Here is a 21,671-nt window from a genome sequence, read left to right on the forward strand (position 1 = left end):
CTAAAATTCTTCTTGGCAACTGTTCCATGGTTTAAGATACTCCGCACACGTTGTCGAGCAGTTTGGTCCTTCGTGATTCCCTTCTTTTACTACATCATAGGTATTTCCTCCTTTTACTCTTGTTATTTTGTAGGGGCCAAGGTACTTAGGTTTTAGCTTCAAATGAGGTCCAAATTGGGTTCTTTTGATGGCGACCAAATTTCCAATTTCGTACGATTTTGGCTCCTTTCTTCTTAAATTATAGGTCTTTTTATTTTCTTGTTGAATTTTAAAAATTTGTTGCTTTGCGTTTTTTCTTAGTTCCTCTCTTTGGGCATCAAACTGAGACTGAAATTCAATTTCGATCATTTCCTTTAGTTTTCCCAGTCCATTAGTGTTCATTTTTGTCCCAAAAAGCAATTCAAATGGAGTAGTGTCTATGCTTCTTTGATAGGTTGAATTTATCGCTTGTTGAACTTTATTTGTATGCTTGTACCATTCAGCTGGATTTTCTAGGGATAATTTTGAAAGAATCGATATGATGGTTTGATTAATACGCTCTACTTGTCCGTTAGCTCTTGGTAAACCTGTTGTTATTAAATGATGTTTAATATTTTCTTTCGAGCAATAATCAGCAAATTCACTGGAGGTAAATGTTGTACCCCTATCTGAAATTATCTGGGAAGGACTTCCAAATACGGTTTTTTGGATTTCTAATTTAGCTAAAGTTTCAGCTGACGTAGTAGTCTTCGTGGGATAAATCCATACATACTTGGTAAAAGCATCTATTATCGCTAACCCATATTTCTATTCTTCTATTAATCTTTTCATGTTAGTTCTTTGCTATAAAACAAATTCTAATTAATTATTCAAATCGAAACACTTTCTCATACTTTTAAAACGCCACACCCTGTTCTTAAAACTATTTTTGGCTCAAGTATGCATAATCTGAAGCAAAGACTTTTTTCCCTTTTCTCTTTGTGGGGAATCGCTTGACCTTTTACATAAACCAATAGTAATTTCTAAGATTTCCCTCTTTTCCCTAAATAGAGACATTTTCGGATTTTTTGCAAGGTTTTCCCTACCAGAAAGACTGATCGTCGATGATGTGAACTTCACTTTTCGCTCGTCATCCATTTGAGAATGATCGAATAAAATAATATAGCTTTCATTAAAATCCTGTGTCTGTTTTCCTACTCGGTCCGACTGCATCATTTTACCAGCCGGCAGGAGTATAATACCTGATGAAACGAGCGTAGGATAATTATAAATGCTAAAATGCTTCTTCAAATTAACTGAAAGAACATACTGCTACTATGTTGAAAGATTGAGCCCATTATCGAATGGATCGAAATTGGACTTAACAGCGCAATGTCTAAAATCATCGACTGATTTTAAACTCATTCTTTTCTTCACGGCTACTTCAAACTAGAAGAGAAAGCTGAGCAGTTTATTTCCAATGCTGCGAAAAAAAATTTATTTGGATGAACTTTTACCCTGGGCTGGCGACATTTTCACATTCTACTCAGAAATCGAAAGAATAATCTGCCAGAATTTCTCCATCACTTTCGGCGTTAGTTAACTGTCGTGTTTACTTTTGGATTGGAGAGAAAGCACTAAGAAGAAAAGAAAGAAGGATGTTTCGTTTTCTCAGCCTTTTCGAAAAACTACCAAGTAACAAAAGAGCTGTTATGGTGCAAAAATGTGATCTCAAGTGGTGGCTATGATTCTGTGCGCGTGATTTATCAAATATTTGAAATGAAGATTTCTTTTTAGTAACTTTGAATTAATTTTTATGTACAGTGCCACAGAAAATAAACGGACCACCCAGAATTACTTTTGATCTAATGATCGGATCTTCACGTACTGGGACTCAATCTTAATGTTTTGAGAGGGCGACCTCAAATATGCTAATTAATGAGTGCAGACGATATTTTAAGTAATGAAATCAGACGCAGAAACGAACTTTCTCTGAATATACGTACCTTTTTTTCGACGGATTCGGATTAATGACCTCCAAAATATACGGGTTAGCCGCGATCTGGGAAAAATGGTCCCAATAGTTTGGTCTGGAGAGCGATCCAAAGTTTGAACCCCTTAATGCTAATTTTTACTTTTTGCGTATTTCGCCAGATCCCGAGAAAATATTAAGCAAATTGAAAAGATTTTGCACACAACTTTAAAATTCGTTTAGCCACATAATTCAATGCAAAAAAAAATTTTAGTGAGTATTTATTATTTTTTATTATTTTATTTATAAAATTAAAAGTAAATCTCGTGAATTGTAAGGTATACAGTTTTTTTCATAATTATAAAAAATGTAATTTCACATGGAAAAATACAAAATTTGAGCAAAATCAGTTAAATAATACCTGAGAAATTAAATTTTAAAGAAGTCATGTATTTGAAATTCGATTTCGCAGGAACTATTCAACCGATTTCTCTCAAATTTTGCTATTTAAATTTGCATGCTTTAAAATGAAGTAAAAATGTATATATTCAAAAATTCAAAAATTTTCGACTATATTTTAATAAAATAATAAGAAAAAAAGAATATTTACTAAAACGTATATTTTGCAAGGAATTACCTTTGGATGAACGAATTTTATAATCGTGTGCTAAAATTTTTCAATTCACATAAAAAATTTTCGAGATATAACGAAATGCGAAAAAAGTAAAGTTAACGGCAAAGGGGCCCAATTTTTGAAGCGCTGTTCTGACCAAACTATTGGGACCATATTTCTCAGATCGCGGCTACCCTCAATATTTTCGGGGTCAGAAATCCGAATACGTCCAAAAAGAAGCAATGTTTATTCAGAGAAGGTACGTTTTTGTATCTAATTTCGTAACTTAAAATATCGTCTGCATTTATTAATTAGCATATTTGACGACACTCCCTCGAGTATTGAGTCCTAAAACCTGAAAAACCGATAATTATTAGATCTTAGATCAAACGTTATTCAGGGTAGTCCGTTTTTTTTCCCGCACTGTACATTTTTTCAACATTCTAGATCTTTATAAGTATCCGAAGCTAAAATTTTTCTGAGGAGAAAAAAAATTGTCGCAGTATACCAAAAGAGCAGAAAATAAGGTTTACGTAACGTAAACGTAGTGCGAAAGCACTCTATTATTTGCTTTTATTGTCAAATAAAAGTAAAGAAGGAGGAAGACCTGTGATGTTTTCAAGGACGTTTTAACCTCTATTTGAGAGTTTTTAGAATTTTTAATTTCTAATTATACTATAAAAATCTAATCCCACCATCATACATTGCCAATGAGAAGACATCTCGTGATTTACAATAAGTGAAATTCTTACAGGAAGGATGGTCGAGTTTTTCCACTTGAATGACCAGTTCCTTTGGTTGTTATTCCCACTGGCAAAATCCCGTCAGCACGGTAGTGGCAGCTGCAAATTATAACAGCATTTGCAGATTATTTTTCATCTCAGATAATTAAAAATGGAGAAAAAATAGTGAGATTTCTCTAAATTTGTCTCTAAATTTGTTTCGAATCCAATTTATAAAAATGAAGTGAGAGGTCACCTGAAAGAACAAAAAGTGAAAATTATTTTTTGTTGATGTTGTTGTTAGGCGGAAGGAAATTCAACTATTTTTTTACATTTTAATTTTTAATTCTTTTTTTGTTTTATGTAATTTTTTGTGAACGTCCATTACGTTCAGTGTTTAAAAAATAAATAAAAAAATACTAAAAAAATATCTATAAAAAAAAGTTATTGGACTTTTCTCTTACCAAAAAGGCCCCTTTTCCGTTATTTAATTACAGACTTATACTTTATGAAGATTTATTCTCCTTTCTATATAGTATCGTTGTTTATTCATATTAAGTTTAGGCAGCATAAGGTTTTTAGTATAATTTTTAAATAACGTTGCAAATTTTGCGACATACCTGTGTTAAGTTGAATTTTTACTGTAATAATCTCTTGGGGTTGCCGACCACATTATATTTATAAAGATAGTACTGCAAAAATTTTACAGCCAGGGTTGTCAAAGTATTTACTTTTGATGTTGAGTGTTACTCCAAATTCAATGCTTAATATTTAAGGTTAACATACTAACCGTTATGAAATTACGAAACAGTAAGTTATCTATAACAGTGAGAGTTTCCCCTCCAAAGTTGGATAGGTCAAATGGTGGACACCAGACGAAGGAGGACACTCCGGTCCTCCTGGTTGGAGATAGGGTAAAAGTCTAATAACCCTATCCTGCGAAAAAAATCTTTCTTGTTGCAAAGTCTAAAGAAATAAATAACAGAAATCGTCTGGAAAAGGATCTGAGATTTGCATTGTGGAATATACTCTCTATCAGAGTTCAAATCTACAAATATATGCTAATTAGTACTAATTATCTCTCAAATCAAAATCTGAACATGAAGAGAGAAGCAAACGTGAACTGGGATCGTCATTTAGTGGTCGGCAAATTAAGGGGAAATATTTCTCTGGTAACAAAGGCGAAAAAGGTCTATTTTGTAAGGTTTAACTGTGAGAAATTAAGCGATCCTATGATCCACTACGAATTTCATACTGCGAGCTTTTGTGAGAAAGAGAATATAATGAGGGAAAATGACAACTTACAAAAGATTCTATTATATCAAATAGGTTGTCAGACAGAGAAAAAAGATAAGATACCGATTGGTTGAAGGAAAAGTGTAGAAAAGTCTATGAAAATAAAAACAGAGATTATAAAAATATGTTTTACAAATAATCAACAGCACTACCCGTGAAAGCTCAGCTTTCTACCAGGTCATCAATGTCATGGGTGCCGGGTATCCTTTCTACCCGATATGACTTTAAACCTAGGATCACTGTAGGTATAAAAATGGAACCATTGTTAATGAAAAAGTATCATGAATAAATAGTTAGAGCATTTTGACAATCTACTCAACTCTGATGCGTCAACTTACTTGGACTTTATGATTGATAAGTACTGAAGACATAACAAGTTAGCACTCCAACTCTAGAAGAAGTTCAATACGCCATTAATAAACTGAAATGTAACAATATGGCAGGACCAGATACTATTCCCGCTGAACTCCTGAAATAGGGTGGAAAAGCTTTTACGAACAACATCCGGCAAATCTATCTATTGCGAGAAAGAAATCCTGCCTTCTGAATGGAAATTAAGTATTTTATGTCCGATACAAAAAAAAGAAGGATGATTCACTGAATTGCTAAAAATATAGAGGAATAAGTTTGTGTCACTTATGAAATTTTCTCAAATATCCTATTTAATCACTTGTCTCCGATTTCAGACTGCGTTATTGGTGATTATCATTTCGCAAAGAGAGGCCCACAGTTGATAAAGTCTTTACCTTGAGAAACGCTTCCGAAAAATGCAGAGAATTTTTGATAGAAATCTGTTTGTGAGCTTTAGAAAAAGCTTATGATAGCTTAATTAGAGCTGAGCTTCTAAAGACCTAATCAGATTTCAATGTTCCATCAAAATTAATCAAACTGAAAGCATATCGATGGTGCAAATTTACGGGAAATTATCCACGTTTTTTGAGATTTATAATGTAGCGAGACAGGGGGATTCTTTTTAATATAGTTCTGCAGAAGGTAATCAGAGATGCCGAAAGTAATACCGGAGACACCCTATTTATTAAGTCAGTATACATTCTGGCATACGCCGACGATGTATCGATTATTGCAAGATCCATGATTGCATTGGGTGAAACCTTTTTGACACTGGAGAAATCAGCAAGAAAAATAAATTAAGGGTTAATAGGGAGAAAAAATATGCGTATTGTGGTAAAAAGGAACAATCCTTAAAGTGTTTGAAGTGGATTATTTTAAATTTAAATCTGTAAAAAATTTATATATTTAGTACACAAACTATCAAAATGACACACAAGACCTGAAATCGGAAAAGAAAGATAATTTCAGGCAATCGTTGCTTCTTCGGTTTAAGACTACTATTGAAATCCCATTTACTAAAAAGAAGGATAAAGTATGCTGTACAAGATATTGATAAAATCAGTCTTGACTTATACCTCAAAGACATAGATCTTGACAAAAAAAGGAGATCTTGTCGATATATGAAAGGAAAACCTTGAGAACTATCTTTGATGTTGTTCTTTATGATAATAATTTCTGGAGAAAAATAAGAAATAATTTCTCAATTTATAGTGCTATAGTGGGGTTATTATTAAATCTATAAAAATAACTAGAATTAGATTAACAGGAAACTTAATTGAAATGAGCCCAAAGCGAACAGCATTAAAGTTTTTTAATACGACGCCCTCCAACGAAAGACTAAGGGAAAGACCCAAAAAGAAACTGAAAGACTTTGCCATACTAAAAATAAAGAATTGGAGATCAATTTATGGGAGAAGAACATATTAAAAAAAGCTTTTAAGGAAGGCCCTGGGCCCACTAAGGGCTGTCGTGCCAATGTTTTCAAAATGATACTTTGCTTTGTATAAAACTACCTAGAGTAAGCATACGCAAAATTAATGAATACAAAATTGTAAAAAACTTTTATGGAAATGAATTTTTCGCATTATTACTAAATAATCTCTTGGACGAAAAATATTTAACTAGTGTCAATATCAGCCAAAAAGTAAATAAACATTTAAAAAGCAAATTGTAGATGAGGCTGCAATACTGACAGAAAAAAAAACTTATTAAGAAAATAAATATTTAATTCAAAATGTTATTTTAATAAAGTATTTACTAAGAAAAAAGATTTATGTTCTTAAATACATCACGACGGAATATTAAAGAGAATAAATCATAACACAAAGGACTATTTGCCACTGGGGGGACACTTGAGTTTTTGTACCGTTAATTGAATTTTTTTTAAAATTTTATTGGGCTGATATAATATTCTGTTATTTATACTTCAATTCATTGTGCCCTTTATTTAGAAAATTCGTTTAATTTAATTGTAGTTGTTTTTAAATCAAGTCGATACAATTAAGTTTCATGGTCAAATAGAAAAGGTATTTTAGCAATGCATTAATTCGTTAAATTTAATTTAATTAGAGATTTATTAGATTAGAGAATTCATTAAATTTTCTTCATTAGAGGAGATATCTCAGAAATATCTATTTTTAGTGAAGAGATATAAGAATTACACTTAACTACTCGATATAAGAATTACTCGTAACTGCACAATGTAAGAATTACTCTAAACTATAATTTTTTTTTTCTTTAACGGTAGGCACTGAACACTCGTTCATTTGCCTTAGAAGATGCCGGAAACTTTAACTGGTGGGCACCTGTGAACCTTAGTCACGGAGTCGAGCAATATTACCCACGCCACTCTGCCACAGATACTCGTTCATAGGGTGGGCCACTTTCACACTTTACGTAACAGAGGACAACACAGAAAGTAACAACCATGCCCTGAGCAGGCACGCTAAGAGCTCGGCATCCGGCTGGCAAACTACAAAATATAAGAATTAACCTTAACTATTCAATACTGGAATTACTCTTAACTATACGATAAATAGAATTAGTAGCTAAAAAATCGTTATCGCCCGTATCCCTTGAAGGATAGTTATCTCTCGTATGAAATAACCTAACGATCCATCGTATGAAGTAATTAACACCAAAACTGAACGTCATATTGTGTTGACGAAAACAACGTCAATACCATGACGTGACACAACGTCCCACAACAAATTACTGATGAGTACTAAATTCGACTCATATATATTTATGAAACAGTACAGGTGTTTAGGTATTGCATGACGAGAACTTTTTTAAAAAAAAAGTGTGTTTGTTTCAATTTTCGAGAGTAAAAAACTATATAAATCTAGTTCTAGACACGGTTTTTATCTATCTCTTTGAAATTGAGGATTATCGTTTTATTCCAAGGGTTAGTCACTAATTCTACTATCTAGCTTGATGAAAAATCATTTTTACAACAATACGCTATATGACTTGATCTCTCATTTTGTATGAATAAATTATTAGTCCGTAATTATAATAACTATGTATTTTTAATTATGGATATTATATTTTCCTTTTTGTCCATTATTACATGAACGAAAAGAAAAATATATAATTATTTTATATGTACATAACAAATGTGCTGGTGTTTACTTAAATTAATATATATTCTGTCTTTAATTTATGTATTTGAATTATTTTAAACAATTATAAAACGTCCATTAGACTAATTTTTTCGATACCAAGACTATTCATTATCTGAATCTATCGAGAAGGTTTACAAATCAATGTTTTAGTGAAGATGGAATGAAAGGGAATCCTTTAAACGTTCATTGGATGATACTTCATCTGTCTTTCAATGACTTTAATCCTTCCCTTGCTGTTACTGACCACTATATTGATTGTTCCGATGATTTCTTCTACCTCACTTAAATATTAATTTGCAATTCTTTATGCTCACTTTTTTTACTTCTTTTTTAAAAGGACTAAAATACACGCTCTTTAAGGCACCACCGTATTTATTACAAAGACAAACAGTGTAATGTCACGGGCTTCTGATTTCCAGTTTAAAGCAGTAGCTATAATAATTTTTTTTGGAAGAAAATTGATCGAAGTTTCTTTCTGCTTTGAATATTGTTTGAAACAAGGTGGTGAAAAATTGGTAAATCAGTAAATAATCGAACAAACTGAATATCTTTGACAGGATTCTAAGCACAAATTTGTATACTTCACAAATAAGAAAGTGTATTTACTATGTTTGTTGAAACTAATTGTAAAACTAAACTTCATCTTAAAAAACTAATAATCTTTTATAAAATGTTTCTTATATTTTTAAATAGAGTATGTTAAAAAAAAACTTCATATATAAATTTAAAAAAAACAAAGTTGAAAACAATTTAACCTTTAATTGAAGAAAATTAAAATAATTAAGTTATAAAAATTTTTGAAAGATGCCATTTAATAGATTGAAAAATATTAAAATTTTAGTTCCAAAAATTACAAAGCACAGAGCTTTAATCGCATATAAATTCTATTTGTGACAAAGAATAAAAAATGCATTCAGAATTTTTATCTTTTCCTTAAAATGAAGCTAAAAGAGACAACAAATAGTTAAATTAGATAACAGTAAAATACTTACTAAAGTTGAAAAAATAATATTTTACTGTTATTAAAATTGTTTTTCATTTCGAAGATTTTTAATATAATAACGCGAATAATCAAATTTTCCATAAATAAATATACCCAATCTAGCGAGAAAAAATTCTTTTTTCACTTAAGTTGCAACCATTCTTAACAAATATTCCAACATAAAGAAGGAGGAATGGGACATCAAAGGATTGAGATGAAGATAAGTAGAAAAGAAGCAAAAACTATATTTACTTTTGAATAATGTAAATCTAATTTAAAAAAATTTTAAGCAAATATAAATATAACTACAAATAAGGCACTGAATTTTATATATGTGGAGTATTGTTGATTTAATCAATCCCTCTCAAAACAATTGATTTATTTGATTTAAATCAGTTGTTTTTTTAATATAAGTAATTTTTTTTTAAAGAACGGTAATTTAAGGGAAAATGATGTCTGTAATATACAAATAGAAACACAGAAATAAAATGAATAGAAGAAAGAAATGTAAGAAAAAACAAAATACGGGGGGGGGGAATATTTCTGCAAAATAGCTGAAAAATAATTTATCATAAAAGAAATAAATGAAGTATACATGAAAAAAATGTTAGATAAACTGTAACTAAAAAGAAACTCATCTACAAGAGAAGAATTATAAAAAAAATGGTAATTAGACAAAAATATGCCTTTAGAGCAACTACAAAAAAGAGGAAAACTTACAGAACATGTTAAAATTTTAACAACATTTTTATTTTAGATGGTGGGCGGGTGGGATACAAAAAAAAAAATTACAAATTTTCAATTGATTCTAAACTGAGTGATAATGTGAAAGTTAATTCAGCTTCTTTGTGCTAAATGTGAATATTTTTCTGAACATTTGTGCTAAATGTTAATATTTTTCTGAACATTTGTGCTAAATGTGAATATTTTTTTTGTACATTATGAGAAAGCATTATCATATTTTATTAATTACTAGAGATCTTGCATAAACATATGAAATTCAGTATCATCTGCGCATTTTTCTTCTTTGATGTTAATAATTCGAGGTATTTTAAATTACCTATTAGAGAAAATTTACAATAAATAAATAGATAATTTTTTCATGTCTGAAAAAATTGAAATACAGACTTTCTTAAAAAAATGTCTCCATTTCAAGCGAACTTCAACATTTCCCTGGTGACATAAACTTTTACATAAACGGTTGCTGAATCATGTCATCCTCCCGCAGAGGAAGTCTCTATTACTGGCAGATGGAGAAAGTCTTGGTTTCAAATGTCATAGCGTTATAATTGACCATTAAATGAGAGAACATAATTGACCATTAAATGAGAGATAAAAAATTTACGGGAAAACAATTTCTTTTTATTAATTTTATTTTAATTTTAAAACAATTCGAACCATGAAATTAAAATTACAGTTTCGAATTTTTGATTGCCAATTTGTGAAGTTTGGATAATTTGGACAAATACTATATACAGTGGTGGCCAAAAGTGTGGACACTTTTTGAAAGTTTCATGTTTTTCAACTTTGTGTGCTTGTATAATATATTAGTTTTCACTTAAATATAAACGTTTATATGACAAATTGAAGGTAATTTAATGTAGAATTTAATAATAAATACAGTATTACAATATCTGTATTACAANTTCTTGGCACTATGTGATTACGAAAGATGAACTCCAAACACTCGTTCACTTGATGAAAAGACGCCGTGAAGCTGTCTTAAGAAATAAGGGTTATCCTACTAAGTATTGATTGTGTAACTATCACTTTAAAAAAATGCAAATCTAAGATAGATCTGACTATTTGTTGCATAACTTTTTTTGTGCTACAGATATTGTAATACTGTATTTATTATTAAATTCTACATTAAATTACCTTCAATTTGATATATAAACGTTTGTATTTNTGATATGCATCGAACCATGAAATTAAAATTACAGTTTCGAATTTTTGATTGCCAATTTGTGAAGTTTGGATAATTTGGACAGAACTATATATGTTGTATATATATATATATATAAAACTGAGAAGTAAACTCCTGCGAACGAAACTAAAATTATTTTTGTTATGCTTTGAGCATTTTAAAATTTAATTTTAGATTCTTTTTTTTTTGTTAGAATGTTCTTACATTTTAGAATAATTAAGTAAGAATATTTAGAGTTTTTCAATAAAAATTCCATATCAAACAAAATTTAATTCTATTTAATTGTCTTTTTGAGATTTTAGTTCAAAATACAGGTAATCACATTACTGATCTAGAAAAAAAATACAATTACAATTTGTTGTAGAGCTGTTAGCGTGACATGAGAATGAAGTGTTCTAAGCTCAAGTTTATCCTTATTTTGAAAAATACTTGATAAATTTTTAAACTTTACATTAAATTTGTAATTTTCAGAATTTACTGAAAAGATTAATGTGTATTTCATTCAGGAAAGGTTCATTTTAAACTTTTAAAACTTGTAAAGTCTGTAATGTAGCCTAATTTACAAATTATTAAAATCAGGGGGCTGATATGGCGCTAATATAAAAATATGCTTATTGGGGCTTATATGAAAAGTGAGGGAACAATATAAGTGAGGACTGTTTGGTATTAACACGAAACTATGTTTTTAGGATTAATGTCAGGCACCATTTTAATATTTCATAATTTATTGGCAGAAAAATTGATAATTGTTTTAATTATAAGCACATGAACAGAATGAAAAGAAGTATTTCAGTCTTTATAATTAGTTTTTAGCATGAGAAGAAAATGACTGCCAAAGTTTAATTTTTGTCTCAAACTTCGGCAATATTCTTCTAAAATCCAGTTACTTCATTTACTTGATTTATTATTTTGCAATAATTATTGTTTCGCTTAAAATTTTATTTTAAAATATTTTAATAATGTTTTTAATATAGTTAAAAAAGTGATAAATAATATTTTCGCACTATTATCTAACCCAAATTACGAGTTGATAAATTTGAAAGATAATTTATAATTTTTTATAACTACTCTGGCAAATTTATATAAAGTTCCAAAACGTGATATAAAAATAAAAAATCACTTATCTTGCAGTAATTTTAAGCATTATTTGAAAAAAGATTCTTATGTATTTTAAGCTTGAAACCACTTAATAATTGGCGTTTTATATTAGACAATGCGTTGAAAATAATTTTAATCAAGGTTTTTTTAATCAAGGTTTCAATGTTTATAAATATTTTTTATTCATAAAAGGTACACAAAACAAAAATACGGACTACAGTATTTTTTATTCAGTTCAGATTCAAGAGCTGAAAAGTAACAGTTAAAGTTTACATTATTTGTTTCCTATTACCCCTATTGATTCAATTAGAGATACTATTTTCTCAAATATTTTATTTATTAAGCAGTAAAAGTTTGATTAGTTTTCAGTTATTTTATATTAATAATATGGTTTTATAACCGTCGTTGAACAGCTGAACCAATTTTATGGGTTTACGACTACTAATGTTCAACACCGTATCCTTGTAATTTTAAACCTAATCCAGAAGACAAAGGAACTCCTGGATCGAGTATTGGGAGAAATTTGCCTTCGTGGAGGACTTTTTGAAGGAGCTAACCCGCATTTGCGTTACATGGAGATGAAGACTACGAGAACCTCCCACGGTTAGCCTGACTGCAAGGGGACTCTAACCCATGATCCGTCTACCACTGAGGATATTTCACGTCAGCACTGTGGTCGGTGCAAGCCGGATGTGGAATTCGTATCGACTGGGATTCGAACCCGGTTCGCCTCATTGGAAGGCGAACGCTCTATCCCCTGAGCCCTCGCGGCTCTAATAATATGGTTGAAAAAAGTCTGTTTTGAAGTTAAAATGATACTTCTATTGCGTAACACAAAAATTAGATTTCAGTCATTCAGCACTCAGAATATAAAAAAGAAACTGTCTTGACTTACTGTAATGACTTTTAATACTATTCGTTGTGAATATTAATAGGTTCTATATCTACTGCGTGGTCATTAAATATTAAGTTTGACCTTATATTCACTACGAATAAGATTCCGCGCAGATAGATATCAGCATTTTAATTTTTATGATCTCTCTTGGAGTTTTTTGGACGTTAAAATGTAGACTGTTTCTGTGATATTATGTTTTAAATTTTGTGTATTTTTTGTAATTAAAGACCGAAACTATTTTGATATTTTGGGAGACAATAATAATTTTGGTTTTTTGAAAGCTTTCAAAAATGATCTGATTTATTTTTATGTAAAGTTTGCATTGACTAATATTTAAGATAAACATTAAAATGTTGGTACTTTTCCAAATAACATCAGTTTCTGACCTGAGGGAATGAAAGATCCTTTTTTTCCGAAGGTTATATTCTACATCGAATTGTTTCTTAAATTGTTTCCAGATTAACACTTCAAATTTGAGAATTTTCATTAGACAACTGCAAAGTACAGCGAATAATATTTCCTTTATGTGAATCGTTCATCTTCCGATTTTTACTCTACTTGAATTATTTTTTTAAATAATTATATGTAAGAAAATAATTTAATTCACACTTATATAAATTAAATTTTAACGTTCGATAACAACAAAATACACTAAATAATAGTATTCCCTATATGTGAATCGTAGTGCTCATCATCTGACATTTACTCTACTTAATTTTTTTAAAATTTTATGTATAAAAATAATTTAATTCTTATATTAAAGTTTAACATTTTATGCATAAATGTTTTTTTTAAAAAAGAAGGAAAGTTTTGATAATAATGTAAAACAGTAAGTATATTATTTAGTTAAACTATCTGTAATATGCTGTACCTTTATCACTGTTTTACCATTTCAGACAGTGCAAAACTTGTTGTTAATAATAATAATAAAAAAATGTTTTTCACTAAAAGTTTAAAAGAGCTTTCTTTGTATTTTTAGGTTGCTTGAACGCAAACCGTTTCAAGTCTGCTGTTGTGAGTTACCTTGATATGCATCATTCATTGATTACCAACTTGGATATATTAGAAAAAGTATTTAATTTTTTTTAAATATTTTTTTATTTCTATAAATTGTAAAGGGATTTTATTTAAAACCCATTCTGCATATTACATGAGCGGAAAAATGTTTTTTTTTCACGAAAAAGGTGACTAAGTAATATGTTTAGTTATATTTGAACTACATATGTCTATCACGAGAACTTCTCTATCATTACCCTAGCAGCTAAATAACTTGAGAACTTATTGGGCCAATATTCATCAATATTGACTCAACAAGGTTTTAAAGGGCCATTATTTTACCAATATGGAAATCTCCGATTCACCCGATATTTTATAGCCCCTATGCAGCCGATGTTTGTCCTATATAATGTTGTCAAATTCACCCGATATTTTATTCCCCTTATTTACCCAATATCGGCCCTATACAGATTTGTTAAGTTCACCCGATATTTTATAGCCGTTATTCAGCCAATATGAACCATTCAAAAAATTGTCCGATTGTCCCGATATTTTATAGCCGTTACTCGGCCAATATAGACCATAGACAAAATTGTATGATTCACCCGATATTTTAAATCCGTTATATAGTCAATGTGGGCCCTATATAGAATAGTTCGATTCTTCTAATACTTTCTAACCGTTATTTAGCCAATTTAGACCCTGATGATATGATACCCATCAATATAACTAGTGCTACTTTTACAATAAAATCAAACCGTGCTCTTCTTAACTCTATTTTCTACTTGTCAGAACTTATCATTTTGACCAAGGTGAAAATGTCCACTGGTGAAGATAAGCCACAGGGATGTGGAGTTTAGGTTAAGAGAGGCGTGCTATTTTTTTCTATTTTTTCCTCATTAAGAATATTCTTACTCTTGTTTCCAAAGCAGAGCAGTGAACAACCTCAGACTTTCAGTTGGGAGGAGTTCTACTGGTTACTGATACGTCAAAAATTGATTTACGAAATTTGTGGATTGAAAATTTTATTAAACTAAATATATTTATCGAACTCAACTACAGTAGATAAAAAATAATTAGCTTTTATAAGGTAATTTAAGAAATGAATGAACAAAAATAATATTGAAAATATATGAATTGATATTACCATTAGGAATATTTCAAAGTTATTATTTTTATTTTTGATTGTAGAAGAAAACAAGAGCTTTTCAATGTACTATCAGTAAAAAAAAACTTTTTTTTTTAAATTTTCAATGGCAAAAGAAAATGACAAACTCTTACAAAAACACTGAGCAAAAAGGTGATCAACAAGTAAGAGAAAAAAGTCACTATCTCATTAACAGGCACTCCAGTAGCGCCTCACCTCCTAGTCCCCACGCAGAGCCGAGCATCTCAATAGATGATTCCTGTCCATAAGTTCATTATTCGAGCATAAAGGGCAATTTGGGTCAGCGAGAATGCCGATGCGGCAGAGGTGGTTCGCCAGGCAATCATGGTCCACCGCAAGTCTGAATTCTGCAACCCTGTTCTAAGCCGTTCCTCCAACTTCTTGAAGAAGTACGAGAAGTGAGCAACGCTTTCCAGTTTTGTCTCATAAAATGTTCGATATAAGAGTTTTCCCGAATGAAAGGATCTTTAAGAGTGCTTGGCTGTTGAAAAAAAAAAAGAAGAAGAAAACGATGGTAGATTCACCTCCTAGTGGTGTACCCCGAAAACGTCTCGACGGCTAAGAGATCTACCAACTTCGGCATGCAGCCAAAGAAAAGAAAAATATTTAAAAAAAATGATCTGCATTATTATATTGAAAATGAATAATCTGAGACTTAAGAATATTCAGATCTCTGTACAGTGCGCAAAATAAAGAACTGACCACCCTGAAAAACTTTTGATCTAATGATCGGATCTTCACGTTCTAGGATTCAATCATAATGGTTCGAGGCCTCAAATATGTTAATTAATAAGTGCAGACGATATTTTAAGTTAATAAATCAGTTACAAAAACTTACTTTCTCTGAATAAGCATACCTTTTTTTTCGACGGATTCGGATTTCAGACCCTTAAAATATAGGGGGTAGTCGCCATCTGGAAATATTGATCCCCGAAGTTTGATCAGGAGAGCGGTCTAAAGTTCGAACCCCCTAATGTTAATTTTATTTTTTGCGTATATATGTATGTATGTATGTATATAAGCTTTATTTTCTTTTTTAGTCAATTAATGGTTTTATCATTGCCACAACATTTGCTGGAGTTGTTTTAATGTGCTCAAGGTATTCAGAAGAATACATTGGTTACCAAAATGTAAGTGTTATACATTTGTAGTTTCAATTTGAAAATTCAACTCTTAACATTTCACCTCGTGTTTAAATTTGTACTCTGAAATTCTGTTACCTGATGTATGTGTGGTTCATTCAGGTGAGTAAATTATTAATTGCTATAATTTTTACCAATTATTTTATGCAATGCTAGCTAAAAGCACATACCTCATACTTTATTAATTTTTTTCTTAGCAAGTTCTGCTAACAGATTAGTCAATTTATTTTTACGTATTTTTTATTTTATTTTACTTCATATCTGTAAGTTCGTATTATTTTCTCCTTTTTTCATTTCAAACTCATTTACAATTGCATTATTATTATTTTTTTAAGGCATCGGCGGATTATAAAAAGTAATTTTTATCTTAGGATTATTATCTTAGGCCTCTTTTTTTTTAATATCCGTCGTTGAACAGCCGACCCAATTTTGGGTTCACGACTACTAATGTTCAACTCCGTAGCCTTGTAATTTTGAACCAATCCAGAAGACAAGGAAACTCCTGGATCAGTACCCCCAGAGGTATTGATTTGTTCTGGGAACATGGAGGACTTTGAGACTCGACAGATTTAACGTGCATCAGTCACCATTTACCACACGGGGAGTCTTCGGCTGGCAGGGAGCGATGGGCTTTTAAGATTTTTAAGTTGCTCCTACCCCACTTCTGAAATTATTGAATGTATCTTTTAAAATTAATTTTCGATTTTGATTCGATGAGTATTTCTCATACACTTGACCGTTCCCATACTTTTGGAATACCCTGTTCTGTATAACACTTAAAAAATATGTCATGTGTAAAAATTCTATCATTAGATCAAAAGTTATTCTTGTCAATTGTCCTGCTTTTGGGAAGGGATTGGTAGAAAAATCGAAGAATACAAGTATTCAATTTCATTCAAAAATCAATAAAGGAAAAAAAAATATTTTTAGTCATTCTCTTTTCAGATCTGACTTTCGTCGTAAACACATTCAGAGATCCGAATCATACACCAACTCTTTACTTTTTCCTTGAATTACTTATATGAGACAATTTAACTTTCAGAAACTGATATCTCTTCAGCAATCAATCTTTTTTTCTCTTTCTTCCACAGATTGATCTTCTGGGGCATCACATTTCGAACTTCGTGCTCAGAAAAGAAAAAGATCTACTTATGAAAAAAATGAGAAATTTAATATCCAAATATAAGAATGGTAAGTCTTTATTTTTTCAATATTGAGTAGATGTCATCGAATTGAGTTTTTCATGCTATTTTAAGCTGTTAAGAATGAATTCACTTTGAAATTCTCAGTAAGAATTCTCACTTTGAATTGTTTTACATATTGCAATACTATACATTTTTGCATATCTAAAACGGGTATAGATTCAATACCCGTTTTAGATTGATCGACTTCTTAAAACTTAATGTCGCTCTTTTTTAAGATCTAAATTTTCATTTTTATATCTCATTTTATCTTTCGAAAAAGATTTCAGTTCGTCGGTGGCGTGCGTGCACGGGGTAAAAAAATTTAGAAACATTTGTAATCTAAAAAAAAAATCAATTCCTAATTTTAAATTCGTTTTTATGTTATGTTAAGATCAATAATTTAATTGTGAAAAATTTATTATTTCCAACAAAATGTACTTTATCGTAATATAAACAGAATTGCTTATTTGTAATATATAATTTTTTGTAAATAGGATGATTTTTTTAAAAATTTTAATGTCTCAAAACTTCATTCATAAATTTGAATGTTACAAATTTTGATTTTATTACAAAAATAATAGTAATAAATTTAAAGATTTAATATCCTTAGTCGTTGAATAGGGATGTCGTGCTTGCTGCCCTTGTCCAAGGCTTTGCCTCCCACCGCATTCGAGGACCACTGTAATTCATTCTTTGAAAACTATCTTTTAAAAAATAAATCAAGATTTATTATTGACTTATTTTAATTCATTCTTTAGAAAATGCTTTCAAGAATACATAATAAAAGACGAAGCACTTTATATAAATAAAAATTGTAAATTATTGAGTGATATTAATTATAGCGCTGTTATTTAAATGCCCCTGTTACTTTGACTTTTATAGGATCTTCAAATCCTCGTAATGTGGTTAGGGTACGTATGCAACAGCGACCATTACCTCGCTGCAGTGAGATGCGGTACAGAAAAATGTCTTTCTCTCTCTCCATACATTCTGGCGACGAAATGCCCCAAAGTACTGCTGCAACACTGAAAAAAAGCTTAAAGATCGGTAAAGTCTTTTTCATTTACTTCTTTTTATTTTGCAGATTATTTTTATGTTTATTAACACGTTGTCTGCCGCAGGCCTTTTACAGTGAAGTCTCCTTCAGGCCACGAGTACCGTTGTACGAAGCTAATTCCGCTAAGTACTCCCACCAATATTTTGATAATGCGAGTCTCTGGTGATCTAAAGAATAATTACTCGCTCCGTTTGTTTCCATGGTATTATGTCTCTATATTTGTGTCCGTGGCTTCGCATCTGTTTCTCATCTCCCCACATTACACGATCAGTTTGAATCTTTGCCGAGTAAAGAGGAGTATAACTTAAAATCTTTACCCTATTTCGTTGAAAATTCGAAAGGAAAAATAGAAAACTTATTTCTTAGTGAGTCAAATAGCAGTGAACAAGAACGCTTTTACGAGACTCACAATAATTTTCTTAATAAATCATTTTTGTATTACTTTTGCAACAATTCAATAGTTTTGTTACTTCCAGTGAAATATCTTTTCAAATACGAACGAATATCCTTCGCATGTAGTAAAATAAGCGTCGCCCCAATTCGTGTGACATGGCCCTATCAGAAACTTTGCTGTCACCCGAATACGGGTGACACGGCCATCAACGTGTTAAAGTATCTCTAACCTCTTCGTTCAATTACCACTTTAATCTAATATTTATTAATGTAATTTGAAAATTAGTAAGCTTTCAAGAGAATAGGTTAGCTGTTAATTTTCGCTTAATTCTAATAGTTTATAAAAACATAAATTTTTTGCTTAAAATATTATTTCTTTTCAGCGTCAACTATTAGGTTTATCTTTTGTTCTAAACCTATTTATTTTTTAAAACTGTTTTGTACTTTGCTTCATTGTTTACGGTATCAGTTTTTGTTTCATTGAGTTATGAGATAAATACATAAAATGAAGCATCATAATATAATTAAGTATTAGATATTTTGTAGAATTATTTAAGAAAGTTTTGTTGCATTTATTAGTTTTATAGAACGTGTATTATATTACTTATAGTAAGACCAGTTCATAAAGAAATATATTTTATCTAAATTTTTTTTCCTTCTAACTAGCTAGACTTTGCCACCTACTCGTTATCGCTCGCTAACCCCTGAAAATTCGTGTCTAGTTCTATGAAAATCACTTCGTTGGTTCACTTTACCTTAGTCTTGTTTATTATCTCAGTTTTTATAACTTAATTTTTTCTGCATTTTATTTGAAATATATTAGAGAGCAGTTCAAAAATTGTTACCAATTCTTGAATTAATTCTCTTTAATGCACGAGAATATAGTAATTAAACATCGTTTATAAGTTGAAATAAATTGAATTCTTGAAAATGTATTTTCATTGTTTTTGAATTTAAATTCCACTCATTCAATCTATACATAAATAATAACTGTTATAAATAAATGACAATTCTGTTAGTACTATTCAAGCACATTTCTTCTGTTATTCATAGGACTACACAGAGATTTTGGTGAAAGTGCTATAATATTAATATTTGCCGAACCTGTGCAATTAGAGCCAGCCATTGATGTGCAATACTTAGAACAAAAAGACTGTTACTTCACAATACACGGTACTCAAGGCGAAATTATTTTTGCTGATCACAGGTATTTATTTTACATTCATGATTTTATTTAAAGTTTTATGCCTTTTGTTTATTCATATCTTGTTATGAGACTAATTTTCGTAATTGTTTTAGAACAATAAATTGAGACCTTTGGTTTTAATTTTATTCCTCTTTTTTTCTCTTTCTTAATTAATCTATGTTGCTGCGTCTTTGAACCTTACACTCATATTTATCATCACAGCAATAAGCTTATTCAAAACCACAGCAAGTCTATTAAAATTAAATGAAGTCAGTGCAGAAGTTGTCTTTTGTCAACTTAAAGTTTGTCTTAGTTTCGTAAAAATTTCGCCGTTTTTCAGAGTCTACTGAAGTAGGCAGCACTTGCCTCCCTTTCGTAGTAAGTCCTGGAAATCTTTCTGAGGCTACCTCTAAATACTAGAATTTTATTAAATCAAAATTGAACATTAATTTACATATTCTTTGTATGCAGCTAACTCGAATTTTAAGGATAGATCACTCAAACCTGGAATAATTTTGAATACTCAATCGTTATTAATAATTAAGTTGATCATTTGTTCTGGATTAAAACCTCGAGCAGTTTTGATTAAGTTTAATGCTGGCTGACAAAACGTAGAGCAAAAGCTTGCTTTTCACATGGTTCTATTCAATGTTTTCACAATTTATTCAACCACAATCCATTTCGGCGTACCGTCGGTCCGCAACGTATGATAGCGCCAATTATGTTACATATTTGATGCAATACTTCCGAGTCTGCATGTCCTTCTACTGAGCTGGGTTCAATGAGATTATTGCACTCTCATCATGTGCAACTCTACTGCATTCTCAATTTCGGGCTTCTTTTTCCACCCTCTGATATCGAACCGAAGAATCTCTTGAACATTTTATAATGGCTAATATAATCAAGAAAAGAGTTTGTCAGAGACTAGCTTTTTTTTTATCATGATCATGTAAAGTCTTTGAAAATTATTTTGCATTTTGTTAATGTATTTATATAGTGCTTAAAAATATTTTTGAGTGCTTAAAAGGTGCTTATTTTTTGCTAAAAGAGTTGGCTACGCACCCTGTAAAAGCATTTACATTCCTAAATGCTAGTTATTTTTCATATCTTTAGCAAAGATTTTGAAAATGTATGAAGCAGATTTGAAAAGGTTTAAAAAAATTGTTTTTTTAAAAGATTTATTTGAAGATGTTTGAAGTTTTTAATTTATGTTAAGTATTAGTTCAGTGTTCTGTTATAATACTAGCATTTTTAAATATCTTTAATCTAACATATTTTTGGCTATTCGATTTTGTCCTATCATGATAATGATGATCGAGGAAAGAATTCTGTACTACATCTTCCAAGAGAATGACAAAAAAAAAGAAAAATTAATGGCACTTTAGCCTATTTTTTATTGAAAAATTATTTAATTCAGAGCGCATCTTATTGCTGCATTTATGAAGTGGATACAGACCGAACTGGAAATGCGGATCCAAAGCCGAATTTCTCAATATTTTTTGGGTGAAAATAATAAATTAATTTATGCTTACATACACCTGGAAAAAAGTGAAAATGTGAAAAAAATTCGCAAACTCTTTTATAAATATTTCTAATTGTTATT

At 30.3% G+C, this 21,671-nt stretch overlaps 1 protein-coding gene across 1 annotated transcript in view; it reads left to right on the plus strand.

Annotated features, from left to right (window-relative positions):
- Positions 1-21,671, plus strand: part of LOC107450263 (hypoxia-inducible factor 1-alpha) — a 141,631-nt gene that overhangs the window by 102,463 nt on the left and 17,497 nt on the right. The window contains 5 exon segments of the mRNA XM_043040829.2: positions 13,922-14,013; positions 16,147-16,236; positions 17,340-17,439; positions 18,315-18,479; positions 19,936-20,089. Of these exon segments, the coding sequence (XP_042896763.1) occupies positions 13,922-14,013; positions 16,147-16,236; positions 17,340-17,439; positions 18,315-18,479; positions 19,936-20,089 (601 nt within the window).

Source organism: Parasteatoda tepidariorum, chromosome 7 (assembly GCF_043381705.1).
Source record: "Parasteatoda tepidariorum isolate YZ-2023 chromosome 7, CAS_Ptep_4.0, whole genome shotgun sequence".
Lineage (NCBI taxonomy): Eukaryota > Metazoa > Arthropoda > Arachnida > Araneae > Theridiidae > Parasteatoda > Parasteatoda tepidariorum.